This window comes from Schistocerca serialis, chromosome 6 (assembly GCF_023864345.2).
Source record: "Schistocerca serialis cubense isolate TAMUIC-IGC-003099 chromosome 6, iqSchSeri2.2, whole genome shotgun sequence".
Taxonomy (NCBI): Eukaryota; Metazoa; Arthropoda; class Insecta; order Orthoptera; family Acrididae; genus Schistocerca; species Schistocerca serialis.
This window is the reverse complement of record NC_064643.1, coordinates 672898015-672915409: the sequence shown is the minus strand read 5'-3', so window position 1 is coordinate 672915409 and position 17395 is coordinate 672898015. Positions and strand designations below refer to the sequence as shown.

General features: G+C 43.1%; 1 protein-coding gene across 1 annotated transcript in view; it reads left to right on the top strand.

The window, feature by feature from the left end:
* The window catches only part of LOC126485025 (zwei Ig domain protein zig-8-like), a 233371-nt gene that overhangs the window by 68886 nt on the left and 147090 nt on the right, over positions 1 to 17395 (top strand). The window contains exon 3 of the mRNA XM_050108630.1: positions 3150 to 3251. Within this exon, the coding sequence (XP_049964587.1) occupies positions 3150 to 3251 (102 nt within the window). The remainder of the gene's footprint in view (positions 1 to 3149; positions 3252 to 17395) is intronic.

Below are 17395 nucleotides of genomic sequence, written 5' to 3'. Positions count from 1 at the left end.
ATTAATAGTGGTTTTCGGAAATATAGACTGCAAAATTTACTTCTCACCAGAGCCGTTAGCTCTAACCCGACTAGGAATGAAGACAAACAGTGACACCTCTAATGCAACAGTGCTGTGGCGTCATTTTTGAGCACCACAAAGACCTTCTACATATGGCTCGTGTCGTCATGAAGTGTCTGCATGATACTGAGGTACTCCAGTCGTCATGAAGGTCCCTCCCTAGACATGTCCTCGATGGAACATGTTTCGTACCAGCTCGGACGGCAGATGCGTTTTCATTCCATAATGTGGATATCAAGTGTCTTATACAACGGTTGGGGGCCGGCTTGCCCGAGGAGAAGGCACAGCGGCTTTACGATCGTCTATCTCAACAGATCAGTGCATGCATCCAGACCACGTGGCGTTCAGCTTATAAGTAGTCTCATACTGCCAAGTGTTTTGAAACTTTGCTCGATATTATAAACACTGAATCATTAGAAACACTCCCAAACCGTGAAGTATTATTTAGGTTCTTCCTCCTCTACAGGATGCTTCACTTTTTTGTGAGACCATCTTTGTGTGCACAAATAGAAATTAGTTTGGATTATAAGAGTTGAAATCTGGAAAGATACGATACCTCCTCCACTTATTAACACAGTTTCGTGTATTGGGTGTCACGATAATCTGTGGTCGCCTACGAAAACCTTTGAGCTGCTCTCTGTATTAGGGTTCACCGTCGCGTACAGACAATTTCGTCCCGAGCTGACAGGCTCTAAATTACTATACTGACAAATATGTACACAATTTTATCTCCTTCCTTCGTTACCTGATACCAGTGAGTGTATTCACATGAATCTGTCAGCACTAAATGACTTCAGAGCTGCTTAGTTAAAAGTATTTGTCTAATTTCACAATGAAACGTTTATAAACATTTCATAATCAATCCACTACCAATGTTCAGTACTGCCAAGATAAAAATAACAACTGTTAGTGTAGAATGTTCTGTAATACAATATACTGACATCGTAGGCACTCATACCAAACTACAACCATTAGTCGCCGCACCTCATCTCCAACAGTCCAACTGCTTCACTATCCTACTTACTCGTTTAAGGAGTATCATCGCATCGCCAATTCATGAGCTGATAGAATTGTTTCCCGGTATGCCAGTTCATAATTTCTTACTCAGCAACAATAATCCAGGCACTTCGTAAATTCATTGTTCGATTCATGCTGGCGTAACGATCATAATAGTATATCGACCGTACTTTTCACTATCGTAGCTACTAATAAAATATTTAATTATAAACTTACCAAATAACACTGAATAATAATAATATACAAAAGGTTCAAGAACAGTCATTAGAATGTGTGCGGCGCATTAACCCACTCTGCTAATTCAATTGGAGCAGTTTTTTTTGGGTAATGTGCTCTGTTTTTCAAATACAGTACTTGTTCAAATCTCATAAATGGAATGACGAGAACTACACTATACCTGATCAAACAACAGTAATATCTCAATATCTTACTCTAAATCTGTACTGCCATTCTACCGGCTGTTGCTGTTTTTCAATAATGACCTTTAAAATGTCTGCCAACTTGTTGATCACAAATATTGTAATCGTTGGCTTCAGTTGATTTCCATAGTACTGGTGCTGAGGTCAGATGAAAGCACTCTTCAATGGCGTTTATACGCTGAACGGCCAAAGAAGCTGGTACATTTCCCTAATTTCGGGAAGGGCCCCCATGAGCACGCAGAAGTGGCGCAGCACGACGAGGCATGGACTCGACTAATGTCTGAAATAGTGCTTGAGGGAACTGACGCCATGAAACTCCAGGGATGTTCATAAATCCATGAGAGGACGGGGGTGGAGATCTCTGCTGAACAGCATGTTGCGAGGCATCCCAGATATGCTCAATAATGTCCACGTCTGGCAATTTTGGTGGCCAGCGGAAGTGTTTAAACTCAGAAGAGTGCTCCTGGAGCCACTGGACTTGTGGGGTCTCGCAGTGGCCGGCTAGAACTGTCAAAATCCGTCGGAATGCACAATGGACGTGAATGGATGCAAGTGACCACACAGGATGCTTGCATACGCGTCATAAGTCAGAGTCGTATCTAGATGTATCGGTAGTCCCATATCACTCCAACTGCACACACCCGACATCATTACAGACCCTCCACCAGTTTGAACAGTCCTCTACTGACATGCAGGATCCATGGATGCCTGAGGATGTCTCCACAACCGTACACGTCCATCCGCTCGATACAATTTGAAACGAGACTTGTCCGACCAGATAACGCTTCCAGTCATCAACAGTCCAATGTCGGTTTTGATGCGCCCTTGGCGAGGCGTAAAGTTTTGTGTCTTGCTGTCATCAAGGATACACGAGTGATCCTTCGGCTCGAAAATCTCATATTGAAGACGTTTCCTTCAATAGTTCACACGCTGGAAATTGTTCATGGCCCAATATTGAAATTAGCAGCACTTTTTGGGCGAATTCTGGTTCTGTCACGCTGATCGATTCTCTTCAGTCGTCGTTGGTCCCGTTCTTGCAGGATATTTTTCCGGTTTGATTCTTGATATTCACGGTACACTCGTGACATGGTCGTACAGGAAAATCCCCATTTGATGGCTACCTGAGGGATGTTGTGTCCCATCGACCGTGCGCCGACTGTAACACCACGTTCAAACTCACCTAAATCTTGATAACCCGCCATTGTAGCAGCAGTAACCGATCTAACAATTGCGGCAAACACTTGCTATCTTATATAGGTGCTGCCGACCACAACGCCATATTCTAGCTGTTTACGTATCTCTATATTTGAATGTGCGTATCTGTAAAAGTTTATTTGTCGCTTTAGTGTACGAGCTCAGATTCGTTTTTTGTAGCATTGTTGTATGAAGTCTTACTAATTTACAAAAATTCGCTAATTCGGCACACTTTTGCATGCATGCAGTATTGAAAATATGTTTTTTGATACACTAAGGACTGTTTTTGAATGAGCAGCAAATCTGTAGCTGCTTTCTGAATCCGATGACTCTTTCTCACATTTGGCACAGTAGTACGCACACTCTCTCCGATCGGGCTATACTAACGCGTAAAGTGACAGGATAAATGGAAATCCCCATGAAATGAGAGTTGATGGTGATTTTACGTTCATGTTTCAGGTGTCGTGGATCAGGCGCAAGGATTACCACCTGCTGACCGTGGGTCTGGTGACGTACACAGGGGACGATAGGTACCAGGCCATCCACGTGCAGCACTCTGAGGTACGTTCATCATCCTCGGAACACAAAACTTCTGCTGTTTCTGTGTTTGTTTGGCGATATTCAGCATAAGAACATGTCTCACGCGAATGTGAAATATTCTATTAACACATAGTTATCCAAATTTTTTTTTTCAATTCCTTTCTAATACTTTACCATTAATGTCACTTGATGTGACAACGATTAGGTGTACAAGTTCTGTCAAAAGTAATTTTTAGGCCAATATACACTCCTGGAAATTGAAATAAGAACACCATGAATTCATTGTCCCAGGAAGGGGAAACTTTATTGACACATTCCTGGGGTCAGATACATCACATGATCACACTGATAGAACCACAGGCACATAGACACAGGCAACAGAGCATGCACAATGTCGGCACTAGTACAGTGTATATCCACCTTTCGCAGCAATGCAGGCTCCTAGTCTCCCATGGAGACGATCGTAGGGATGCTGGATGTAGTCCTGTGGAACGGCTTGCCATGCCATTTCCACCTGGCGCCTCAGTTGGACCAGCGTTCGTGCTGGACGTGCAGACCGCGTGAGACGACGCTTCATCCAGTCCCAAACATGCTCAATGGGGGACAGATCCGGAGATCTTGCTGGCCAGGGTAGTTGACTTACACCTTCTAGAGCACGTTGGGTGGCACGGGATACATGCGGACGTGCATTGTCCTGTTGGAACAGCAAGTTCCCTTGCCGGTCTAGGAATGGTAGAACGATGGGTTCGATGACGGTTTGGATGTACCGTGCACTATTCAGTGTCCCCTCGACGATCACCAGTGGTGTACGGCCAGTGTAGGAGATCGCTCCCCACACCATGATGCCGGGTGTTGGCCCTGTGTGCCTCGGTCGTATGCAGTCCTGATTGTGGCGCTCACCTGCACGGCGCCAAACACGCATACGACCATCATTGGCACCAAGGCAGAAGCGACTCTCATCGCTGAAGACGACACGTCTCCATTCGTCCCTCCATTCACGCCTGTCGCGACACCACTGGAGGCGGGCTGCAGACGGCCTAACGGTGTGCGGGACCGTAGCCCAGCTTCATGGAGACGGTTGCGAATGGTCCTCGCCGATACCCCAGGAGCAACAGTGTCCCTAATTTGCTGGGAAGTGGCGGTGCGGACCCCTACGGCACTGCGTAGGATCCTACGGTCTTGGCGTGCATCCGTGCGTCGCTGCGGTCCGGTCCCAGGTCGACGGGCACGTGCAACTTCCGTGACCACTGGCGACAACATCGATGTACTGTGGAGACCTCACGCCCCACGTGTTGAGCAATTCGGCGGTACGTCCACCCGGCCTCCCGCATGCCCACTATACGCCCTCGCTCAAAGTCCGTCAACTGCACATACGGTTCACGTCCACGCTGTCGCGGCATGCTACCGGTGTTAAAGACTGCGATGGAACTCCGTATGCCACGGGAAACTGGCTGACACTGACGGCGGCGGTGCACAAATGCTGCGCAGCTAGCGCCATTCGACGGCCAACACCGCGGTTCCTGGTGTGTCCGCTATGCCGTGCGTGTGATCATTGCTTGTACAGCCCTCTCGCAGTGTCCGGAGCAAGTATGGTGGGTCTGACACACCGGTGTCAATGTGTTCTTTTTTCCATTTTTAGGAGTGTATAATGAAAATAAACTAATTTTTTGTAGGTAAACCTGAATATTTTGATTAAATTGAAGATATGTGGAAAGTTACGTGAGAACATATTGTAGCAGCCTCACCTGGTAAAATATATGAGTGCAACCGTAGTGGAAAGCTCTGCATCTGTTTCGAGACTGTCTCAAGACTTTCTAAGCGTCCTAGCTGTACAAGCATAATACAAATCTCTCCTAACTACCCATTATGTACAGTGAGACGTGACGGAAGAATTCAGGGGTTACATCACTAAACTCCTTGAATGGATTCCTTAATATAGTTGAGCACAATGCTATTGATAATTTCTGAGCTTGGCTCCATTATACGTCTGCCAACTTCCTGGCATTCGGCCAGCTGATTCAGGGTAATCGAGTGGTTCGCTATTCCATTACGGAAATGTGATTGTTAAAGCCAGTACAAAAGCCCATCGTACTTTATTATCTGACCTCCGAACACTGGTATCACTGTTTAGCAGCTTCAGTATCGTAAGTGAGGCGAAACACCGAATTATTTGGGAAGCTTTCTTTCAAGCCTTCGCCTGCGACTAAAAGCTTTTCCATTTACTGCAAGAGATACCATGGACTTTGTGTTCGCATTCTGCGTTTATAACGAAGAGAAAAGGCCTAGAAATACATTCAGCGTAACTTGAGTACTAGTTTTGTTGTGACACGTCGCCCTGAGCTACGAATTCTGTTTCCACTTCCTGCTGCTGGTTCTAACTAATTGCTGAAGCACTTACACAGAAAATACATTCAGCATGAGAGTAATTGTAATGTTCAACAACATATGCAGAAAATTACAGTTTCACGAGAGTAATGAGAATGACGCAGTTTCAACAGAAATACGCCACAGCTTCGAAAGATATAACGCGGTTAATGATACATCGCTTTGGTACAGGGCATAAATACACCAACAAGTTGGAGTGTGCCATGCTAAAAATATAGGAGGGATATTCGGGAAGTAATTTCCGATCGGTCGAGAAATGGAAACCACTGTGTAAATCTAATAATGCATTGCACGTATGTGTTCGACAGTTTCTCTAGTATCCCTGTCGGTTGCATGACCTCTCTCTTTCCAGTTCTGAGCGCATGATGAGCACATAAACATGCATAGAAAATAGTGTCTCCCGCCAATTATGAGCTCCTGGTGAGAGATTTCGTCTGATATTATGCAGCCCACATTACAGAGCTGTCACACGGCTCGTGACAATTCTCGGTGGCAATTTGCTGGGGCAATGAAAATGCTCCTGCAGCGTTTTCGATGGGAAGTGTTTGATCACCCGCACTGCAGCCGGTAATTGGCTCCCTCTGTGTTTTGTCTCTGCTCACATTAACTACTGGCTATGAAGACAACATTTTAGCGCAGGCAACGAGCTATAGATGAACGAAGAGAATTGGCGGGAAGCACAGACGGGTTCCTTCTACGACGAGGGTATTGGAAAGTTGGTATAACGGTGCGACAGATGTCCTAGCTGGAGCGGCGACTATGTAGTGAAGTAGTTGGAAGGTAGAGCCAACTGTCGCAAATAAAACATTTCTGAGTTTCAATGTAGTTTCCATTTCGCGACTGATCGGAAGTTACTATCTGGACAAGCCTTGTATTGTCTGTTTATACGTTAAATGTATAGAACTTTAATCGAAACAGTTGCGGTTACAATTATGTGGCAGTACCATATAAAAGGTGAAAGGCTTGTAAAAGTAACTGATTGCTATGAGTAGCTTTATAATCGTTGCTGCCATTATGGACAGGAACTGAGAGTATAGGAGGAAACACATTTGTCCTTATTTAAGTCACACGTCGTTTCCATAAAGAGTATTTCGGTCTTCCGTAAGGTGCATCCGCATTTAGGATGATTTGATGTCCTTCATTCCTCTTACATTGACTTCAGCTCTGCGCTTCCATTATTTATAACTCCTGCATTTCGTGTGTTTCTTATCTGTAATTAAAATTCTATAAAGAAACAGCTACTTGAGATTAAATATTCGGACGTGTCTTAGCTATCCCAATATACTTTAATTCTCATGGCCCCTCCACTTATATTTGAAATACATGTACATTATATTTTCTTTTGAGTTATCAGTCTTCTAATGGTTTGATGCAGCTAGCTACGAATTACTCTCCAGTGCCAACTTCTTCATCTCAGAGTAGCACTTGCAACCTACGACCACAATTATTTGCTGGATGTATTCCAATCTCTGTCTTCCTCTACAACTTCTTCCTTCTACAGCACTCGCCAGTATCACGGAAGTCTTTCCCTGATATCTTAACAGATATATCATCCTGCCCCTTCTCCTTGTCAGTGTTTAGCGCATATCCCTTTCGATTCTGTGCAGAACTTTCTAATTCCTTACCTAATCAGTCCACTTAATTTTCAACCCTCGTCTGTAACACCACAGCTCATATGCCTCGATTCCCTTCAGTTCCGTTTTTCCCACAGTCCATATTTCACTAAAACACATTACTGTTTTCCAAAAGTACATTATCAGGAATTTCTTCCTCAAACTATGTCTATGTTCGATACTAGAAGTGTTCTCTTGGCCAGGAATGCCCTTTTTCGCTGTGCGAGCCTTCTTTTGATATCCTCCCTGCCCCGATCGTCATTGATTATTTTACTGCCTAGGTAGCAAAACTCCTTAACATCATCTCCTTACAAGAGAACCCCCCCCCCCCCCAATTGCACCCCCCTCAGATTTAGTTATAAGTTGACACAGTGGATAGGTCTTGAAAAACTGAACACAGATCAATCGAGAAAACAGTAAAAAGTTGTGTGGAACTACGAAATAATAAGCAAAATATACAAACTGAGAATTCCATGTGCCAGATATGCAACATCAAGGGTGATGTAAGCTCAGGAGCGCCGTGGTCCCGTGGTTAGCGTGAGCAGGTGCGGAACGAGAAGTCCTTGGTTCAAGTCTTCCCTCCAGTGAGAAGTTGAATTTTTTATTTCAGTTTATGAGACAAACTCTTATGTTTTCATCACTTTTTTGGGAGTGATTACCACATCCACAAGAAAACCGAAATCGGGTAAGGTAGAAGAATCTTTTTACCCATTCGCCAAGTGTACAAGTTAGGTGGGTCGGCAACATATTCCTGTCATGTGACGCACATGCCGTCACCAGTGTCGTATAGAATATATCAGACGCGTTTTCCTGTGGAGGAATCGGTTGACCTATGACCTTGCGATCAAATGTTTTCGGTTCCCATTGGAGAAACACGTCCTTTCGTCTACTAATCGCACGGTTTACTGGTGCGGTCGCATAACTCAAACACTAAACTTATTACAGTGAACAGAGACGTCAATGAACGAACGGACAGATCATAACTTTGCGAAAATAAAGAAATTAAACTTCTCACTGGAGGGAAGACTTGAACCAAGGACCTCTCATTCCACAGCTGCTCACGCTAACCACGGGACGACGGCGCTCCTGAGCTCCCATAAACCTTGATGTTGCCTATGTTATGCATGGACTACTCAGTTGGTATATTTTGCTTATTTCTTCATAGTTCCACACAACTTCTTCCTGTTTTCTCGATTGATCTGTGTTCAGGTTTTCAAGGCCTATCCAATGTGCCAACTTATATCTAAATCTGAGGGGGGTGCGATGGGGAGGTTCCCTTAGTAGTATACATCAGCCCCAAAGTTTAGTTTCTCGTTGTTCTCATTTTCTACGACTTCTCATTATTTTCAAATTTCTGCAATTTAATCTCAATCCGTCTTGTGTAATCATTTGATTGTTCGCTCCACTCATCAGATCATGTAATTTCTCTTCACTTTCACTCTGGATAGCAATGTCATCAGCGAATATTGTCACTGATATCCTTTCACCCTATATTTTAAACCCACTCCTGATCCATTGTTTTATTTCCATTGTTGCTCCTTTGATGTACAGACGGAACAATAGGGCGAAACACTACATCCCTGTCTCAAACGTTTTTTAATCCGATCACTTCGTTCTTAGTCGTCCACTTTTATTATTCCCTCTTGACTCTCGTACAGATTATATATCGCTCCCTTTAGCTTAACCGAGTTTTTATTCAGAATCTCGAACATTTAGCACCATTTCCAATTGTGGAACGCTTTTTTCGAGTCAAAAAAGCCTATGGATGGGTCTTGATTTTTCTTTATTCTTGCCTCCATTATCAAACGCAAAGTCAGCGTTGCCTCTCCTGTGCCTTTACTTCTTGTAAAGCCAAACTGATCGTCACCTAACTCATCCTCAACTTTCTTTTCAATTTTTGTGTATACCATTCCTGTCAGAAACTCGGATGCACGAGCTTTTAAGCTGATTGTGCGATAATTCAGGCACTTATCAGCTCTTGCAGTCTTCGGAATTGTGTAGATGATATTTTTCCGAAAGTCAAAGGGTGTGTTGCCAGACTCATACATTCTGCACACCAACGTGAATAGTCGTTTTGTTATATCCCCCAATGCATTTCGAAAGTCTGAAGAAAAGTTATCTATCTCTTCTGCCTTATTTGATCTTAAGCACTCCAAAGCTCTGTTAAATTTTTGTTCTCCTATATCTTCTAAATCGACTCCTATATCTTCTCCTATCTCGCCAGACAATTCTTCCTCCTCTTACAGGCCTTCAGTGCAATTTTTCCACCTGTCCCCTCTCTCCTCTGTACGTAACAGCAAAATCCCGTTGTACTTTTTGTCTTACAATCCTTGCTTTTAATTTCACCGAAGGGTGTTTTGACTTTCCTATAAGCACAGTCAGTTCTTCCGACAATCATTTCTTTTTCGATCTCTTCACATTTTTCCTGCAGTCATTTAGTCTTAGCTTTCCTGCACTTCCTGTTTATTTCATTACTCAGAGACTTGAATTTCTGTATTCCTGATTTGGCCTGACCATTTTAGTATTTCCTTCTTTTATCAATAAGTTGAAGTATTTCGTTTGTTACCCATGGCTTCTTCGCAGTTACCTTCTTTGTACCTATGTTTTTCTTTCCGTCTTCTGTGATTGCCCTTTTTAGAGATATCCAATCCTCTTCAACTTCACTGCTTACTGAGCTATTCCTTATTGCTATATCTGTAGCTTTGGAGAACTCCTCAGTTATCTCGTTATTCCTTTGTACTTCCGTTACCCACTTCTTTGCGTATCGATTCTTCCTGACTAATCCCTTAAACTTTAGTCCACTCTTCATCACTGCTAAATTGCGATATCTTCTCCTGGGTACACCTTACCGTCCAGTATCTGATTTCGGTACCTCCTTGACCATGATGTAATCTACCTAAAAATCTTCCCTTATCACCCGACCTTTTTTTAAGTATACCACCACCTCTTGTGATTTTTGAACAGAGTATTCGCTATTACTAACTGAAATTTATTACAGAACTCAGTTAGCCTTTCTCCTTTCTCATTCCTTGTCCCAAACCCATATTCCCCTATAACCATTTCTTCCACTCCTTCTAATCCTCCATGAGTACTATATCTCCTTTTGCACTATATTATTCTTTCAACGTCCTCTGTCTTTTCGTATACAGCGTGCGACGTCGGCACGTATACCGGAACTATCGTTGTTGGTGTTGGTTTGCCGTCGATTCTTATAAGAACAATCTTATCATGAACTGTTCACAGTAAAATACCCTCTGCCCTAAGTTCATATTTATAAAGAATCCTACTCCCGTTGTACCATTTTCTGCTGCTGTTGATCTTACCCTATACTCATCTGACCAAAAATCCTTTTATTCTTTCCATTTCACTTAACTAACATTATTGTTGGTACATCCTGATATATCCTTTGCGTTTCCCTTTTCAGGTTTTCTAGCTTCCCTACCATGTTCGTGCTTCTGGCACTCCACGCCCCTCACGGTCTCCTTCCCCTTGGGAGTCCATTCCCAGAGATCCCAATGGGGGACTATTCCGGAATCTTCTGCCAGTGGAGAGATCAGCATGACACTTTTTCAATTACAAGCCACATGTCCTGTGGAAACACATTATGTGTCTTTAATGCAGTGGGTATCATTGCCCTCTGCATCTTCATGCTGTGGACCATTGCTCATTCTCCCATCTTTGGGGGCTTTTTCTCACCTCAGGGACTAAAGTACGTCCTGAACGTAAGTCCGCTCCTCTGCCCTCTTGGATAAGGCCATTGAAAGAATGAAGTTCACTTCTCATACCGTAAGTCTTCTGCCACCAGTGCTGACTGTTAACCCCAATGGCCATGATCAATAGTGAGTGTACAGAATTGGAAAATTTAAAAGTCCAGTTGTGCTGTTTCAGTGTCATGTTTATTTATTAATCACTGTATTTAAATACATAGTGTGACCTTCTAGAGGTGTGAAATTGAATTGAATGTTTTAAAACTTTAAAAACGTGTCAGAAATTATTGTAACCACTTTCATCAACCTGTTCCTAAACACTATACTGCTTTCAACGTCCAATTTGATGCTTCATATTTAATAGCACACGTGTCTCATTGATTCAGAGGTCTTTTTGTGTTCACCAAGATGTTAGTTTCCCTAGCGTCATTCTGAAATACATTTTTTTCCATTGATTATCATCATTAGTCCTAATTACCTTCTACGTTTCCTTTCATTTCTCTGTCTATATCATTTGCGTAACTTAATGAATATTATTCATTCCTAAATAGCACTTACTAGGCGCTGAAGTGCAATTATTGGTATCCATTACGTCATCAATGTTGGGAGATGTCAAGTCCGTATAAAAATTATATGCATTAGCCTACACATTTTCCCACCAAAACAATATACAATCCCTTAAGACGAGCAGAATTGTTCATTCTTCACACGCTGTACAAGTACAGATCAGTTTCATGGCTTGAAGCAGAGTGACAACACTGTACAAACTGTCTTACTACCATTATTAAATTTAATTCTTCTGTATTCATTGTGAATTCAATTACCATTGGATACTCATACAATATATCCAATGTCGTGACCGAGTGAGGTGGCGTAGTGGTTGTCACACGGGACTCGCATTCTGGAGCACGACAGTTGAAACCTGTGTCCGGCCATCCAGACGCAGATTTACCGCGATTTCCAGAAATCGCTCCAGGCAAATGCCGGGATGGTATCCTTGATCAAATCCAAGCTTGAGTTGTATATTTCGATGTCGACAGGATGTTAAACCCAATCTTCCTTCTGTCCAATGTCCTAGTACAAGTAAAAGCATTCCAATTGCAGTGGTCACCATCCGTAAGTATTAGAAACTTGACATTCTATGTTGCAAGTCTCATTAGATACTTCCTGCTAATTAATGAGGTGTTAATATTGTTTCTTCTGTGAGAATGAAGAACCACACGCACACACAAAGAATAATGTGCAGCCAGAGTTGCCCATAACTGTCTACGATGGGCAATACAGCCGAACAAAGGTATTACAAGCCAGTTTTCACTTGAAACTGGCTGGAGGTCTTAATTTTGCACTAATAAGAACTGAAATTAGATAAAGACGTACACAACGTACTGTTTGCTTGGCAATTAAATACCGATGTTCTAAATTAGCTGTGAGAGCTAAATAATGAACGAATAGATTCTCATCCTCCATTGAAATTCTCCAACTCACTAGACTACTAAAACGCACACGAAGTTGAAATTGTGCTGAGTGATATCTCCAAAATACTTACAGTCAAGTAACATTGTTGACTAGAAGTACAGAAATTCCGAAAAGCTTAGAGCTTAGACTGACATTTAACCCAAACTTAAACTAGTCTTCCGAAAATGTACCTCTAAGCTGTCACCCCAATCTGCTCAAAGATTTGATTTTTTTGTGCGAACTAAAAATACGATTAGAAAATCTACGATATCCTTGCTATGATATGTGACTGATTTTCCGTATGGAGTGGAAAACATTTCACCTCCGGTTCACTGTTGAACATCACGTGTAACTAATCGTACTATGCCGGAAAATGAAAGTATCCAAAGTCTGTCATAATTAACAGCAGGGACTGGCAGTGGTGAAAATACACGACAGTAGAAACAAAAGTTTTCCAGTAAACATAGGTCCGCAGAGGAGCCGTGCGTCATATGAATGTGGAAGTGTGGTTGCGAGCTACTATTTGCTCCACTATGAAAATTGTCCTTGTTACTGCAAATGAGCCTCAAATGTAGACTTTATTACTGTCCATGTATTATTTGGCTCAGATTTCATCTATGATGTACCTAATCCCTGAATACAACATCCCATTAGTAAGTCGCATGTGAAAATTTACAGAACAATCACACCTGGTAAAAGCGTGCTCGACCAGTCTTCGCATTTGGATGCAGTACTACACCCGTCTGTGTAGTGACATCCCCAAGATCATCTCGTAAATCATGACAAGAGTGTAAAACTCACTAGAAAAGTTCTTCTACCGTACCGTCGTGTCATTTACATGGCCGAGATCTCCGTTCATCTAGAATGGACGCCTAGTAGTCCAGCCAACGAAGAAAAGTTAGGAGCATAAATTGTGTAGTCGCAGATTCTTGTACAGTTGTTAGAGGGGTATCATAAAAACATCCTAAAAATTTTGACTGGTGGGTGAGAGCATTGACGCCTGGGGGAAAAGGGTCGTCGTGTAGCGAATATTTGTCCTATTACAGAACTAAACGATATTGAATTTCCTGCAACTGAGGTCCTACTCATTTTTCTTCGGGACAAATGGTTCCCGAGTTGCAGGAGATTTAACAATCTCAGGTTATTAAAAATAGTGTTTTACTGATACAAAATTGATATTTAATATTAAATGGAGTCGAGAACAAATGTTAAATGTGTGTCCCACAATTAACCGCACTGATCCGTATTAAGGGATAAATTCTATTCCATGCTGCCTCAGTAGCAGTCCAAAACTGCGAAAGAGTCGACGGTGCAGCATTTTGTGCACGAACTGACCTCTCGATTATGTCCTATAAATGCTCGATACGTTTCATCTTGCGATATCTGAGTGTCCATCTCATTCCCTCAAGTTGTCCTAAATATTCTTCAGACCAATGGCGTACAGTTGTGGCCCTGTAACCATTTCCATTCAATGATCCGCGGTACGAGGTGCATTCAAGTTGTAAGGCCTCCGATTTTTTTCTCATTAACTACTCACCCAAAATCGATGAAACTGGCGTTACTTCTCGACGTAATCGCTCTGCGGACGTACACATTTTTCACAACGCTTACGCCATGATTCCATGGCAGCGGCGAAGGCTTCTTTAGGAGTCTGTTTTGACCACTGGAAAATCGCTGAGGCAATAGCAGCATGGCTGGTGAATGTGCGGCCACGGAGAGTGTCTTTCATTGTTGGAAAAAGCCAAAAGTCACTAGGAGCCAGGTCAGATGAGTAGGGAGCTTGAGGAATCACTTCAAAGTTGTTATCACGAAGAAACTGTTGCGTAACGTTAGCTCCACGTGCGGGTACGTTGTCTTGGTGAAACAGCACACGCGAAGCCCTTTCCGGACGTTTTTCTTGCAGTGCAGGAAGGAATTAGTTATTCAAAACATTTTCGTAGGATGCACCTGTTACCGTAGTGCCCTTTGGAACGTAATGGGTAAGGATTACGCCCTCACTGTCCCAGAACATGGACACCATCATTTTTTCAGCACTGACGGTTACCCGAAATTTTTTTGGTGGCAGTGAATCTGCGTGCTTGCATTGAGCTGACTGACGCTTTGTTTCTGGATTGAAAAATGGCATCCACGTCTCATCCATTGTCACAACCGACGAAAAGAAAGTCCCATTCATGCTGTCGTTGCGCATCAACATTGCTTGCCAACATGCCTCACGGGCAGCCATGTGGTCGTCTTTCATCATTCGTGGCACCCACCTGGATGACACTTTTCGAATTTTCAGGTCGTCATGCAGGATTGTGTGCACAGAACCCGCAGAAATGCCAACTCTGGAGGCGATCTGTTCAACAGTCATTCGGCGATCCCCCAAAATAATTCTCTCCACTTTCTCGATCATGTCGTCAGACCGGCTTGTGCGAGCCCGAAGTTGTTTCGGTATGTTGTCACACGATGTTCTGCTGTTAAGCTGTCACACCCACGAACGCACTTTCGACACATCCATAACTCCATCACCACATGTCTCCTTCAACTGTCAATGAATTTCAATTTGTTTCACACCACGCAGATTCAGAAAACGAATGATTGCACGCTGTTCAAGTAAGGAAAACGTCGCCATTTTAAGTATTTAAAACAGTTCTCATTCTCGCCACTGGCGGTAAAATTCCATCTCCCATACGGTGCTGCCATCTCTGAGACGTATTGACAATGAACGCGGCCTCATTTTAAAACAGTGCGCATGTTTCCTTCTCTTTCCAGTCTGGAGAAAAAAAATTTGAGGCTTTAGAACTTGAATGCACCTCGTACTAGAAAACCCAGTCCATTTCATGTGGACACAGACCACACCATTATGGAGTCACTACCAGTTTGCACACTGCCTTGTTGGCACCACGAGTCCAAGGCTCCGCAGGAGTTTACGCCACACACGAATCCTATCATGAGATCTTTCCAACTGAAATCGGTACTCATGTGACCAGGCTGCTGTTTTCCAGTCGCCTAACTTCTATCCCATACGGTTACGAGCCCCTGAGATGAGCTACAGGAGATTGTGAGTTGTTAGCAAGGGCACTCGCGTCGGTCGTCTGCTGCCATAGTCCATTAATGCCAAATTCCGTCGCACTGTCCTAAGGGAAACGTTCGTCGCACGTGTGACGTTAATTTCTGCTGTTACTTCCCGCAGTGTTGCTTGTCTGCTAACGCTGACAACTCTACACTAACGCCGCTGCTCTCGATAGTTAAGTGAAGGCCGTCGGCCACTGGGTTGTCCATGGTGAAAGGTTATACCTGGAATTTCGTATTTCTAGCCCACTCTGGTGGATCTCAAATTTTGAATTCCCCAAAGACATCCGAAATGGAAGGTCCCATAGTCTAACTGCAACCAACATTCAGCGTTCAAAATCTGTTAATTTCCGCCCTGTGCCGTTATCACTTCTAAAACTTTTCACAAGCATCACCTGAGTGTAAGTGACAGCTCCGCCAAGGCACTTACCTTTTATACCTTGTGTACTCGGCACTACCACCACCTATGTACATGTACGTTTGTCCCATGATATCAGAAGATAAGTAACACCTATGCGACCCAATTCTGTTACTAAGGGACCAAATATAAAGCGCTGGAATGATAAATGCTGTGAGAAGTAACCCAGCGTGATATGAAGTCCACATGGTCGAATACGTACGGACACCATGTCAAAATTGAGACGGTCTACTCAGTAGACAGCTGACACCTCCAGCTGTTCAACATCTTTGCATAATACTTCACTTAACTACACCAAATAAGCTTATATTCAATAAACTGAAAATAACTCCACCGTATCATTGTGTCTACTCCAGTAAAAGAACTGGTTAGGAAATACAGGGGAGCTACGGTCTGCTTGCGAAATGAAAAGCCAGCACTCGTGGTGGGGTAAGTTACCTGTCCCAGAAGAACCTACAGCTGCCGCACCGAATGACTAAGATTCAGTTTCCACCCTAGCAGGGTAGAACAATGTGGAGAAACTTACCGTTAATCTGTCCACATTCGTCTCTGAGATTGGTATTAATACTAACCCATAATTTTATTCCATGTAGTGTTCATGCACATTGTGAAAAACAATGTCTGCTCACTGCGTCAACAGAGGTTCATGAGGCTCCCTAGTTGCTTCTTGTGACGTATTGGAGAATCAAACTGCCCTCTCTGCAGTTAACAGACCTGTGAATAATGGAAGTGCGTAACGACAATCTGCCAGCCCACCTTCCCTCACGCTTCTACCATTCACCACTTCCACCTTTACCATGTTACAACCCCGGAACTCAGTTTACCCTTTAACACAGCTCTGCTGAATTAGATGTGATACATAAATTTAATATCTGTTCTTACTCCCACTTCATTTAATATTTCTAATAATCTGCGATTTTTCCATCCCCTACAGCACAGAAACCGTTAGTTTTAGAGAGAAATGAGGGACCTTTGTTGAAGTAAATTTAATGTAGTTTATTGTCGTCATGGAAAGCGTTTTCGCTAGAAGCCGCGATTTTTGAGATACTGAAGAAAAACGTGACCATTTGGACACCCTCTCACAGTAACGTTCACACCCGACTGGTCAGGATTTTTAGAGTATTGCTCATGGCATTTGCTCCTACCATTGCACAAAACGATTTTTCTGCGTGTTCGACCTTTTATAATCTTCGTTGGCTGGACTGTAGATGCTCAATCCATGGATGGAAATCTGCGGGCCCCGTAGCGAAACGGATAGATTGGACTGAATCGCATAGTGAGACACAGTAAGAATAGGAAGTGGCAGTGTGATATTAACCTATCACTAACAGAAGTTCACGGCTACCCGAACTATTATGCATGAATTACAAACACAAGGAAATTGGACAAACCGAGGAGTTTGAAAGCTGTTGGAAAGGCGACTATAACTAAGTAAAGGCCCCATCAGCAATGTTAATACTTTGAATATTGCAGGCACACAAATACGACGTTTTTGCGTATTATTTCTAAAGTTAATAGTAATTCAGTTTGTTA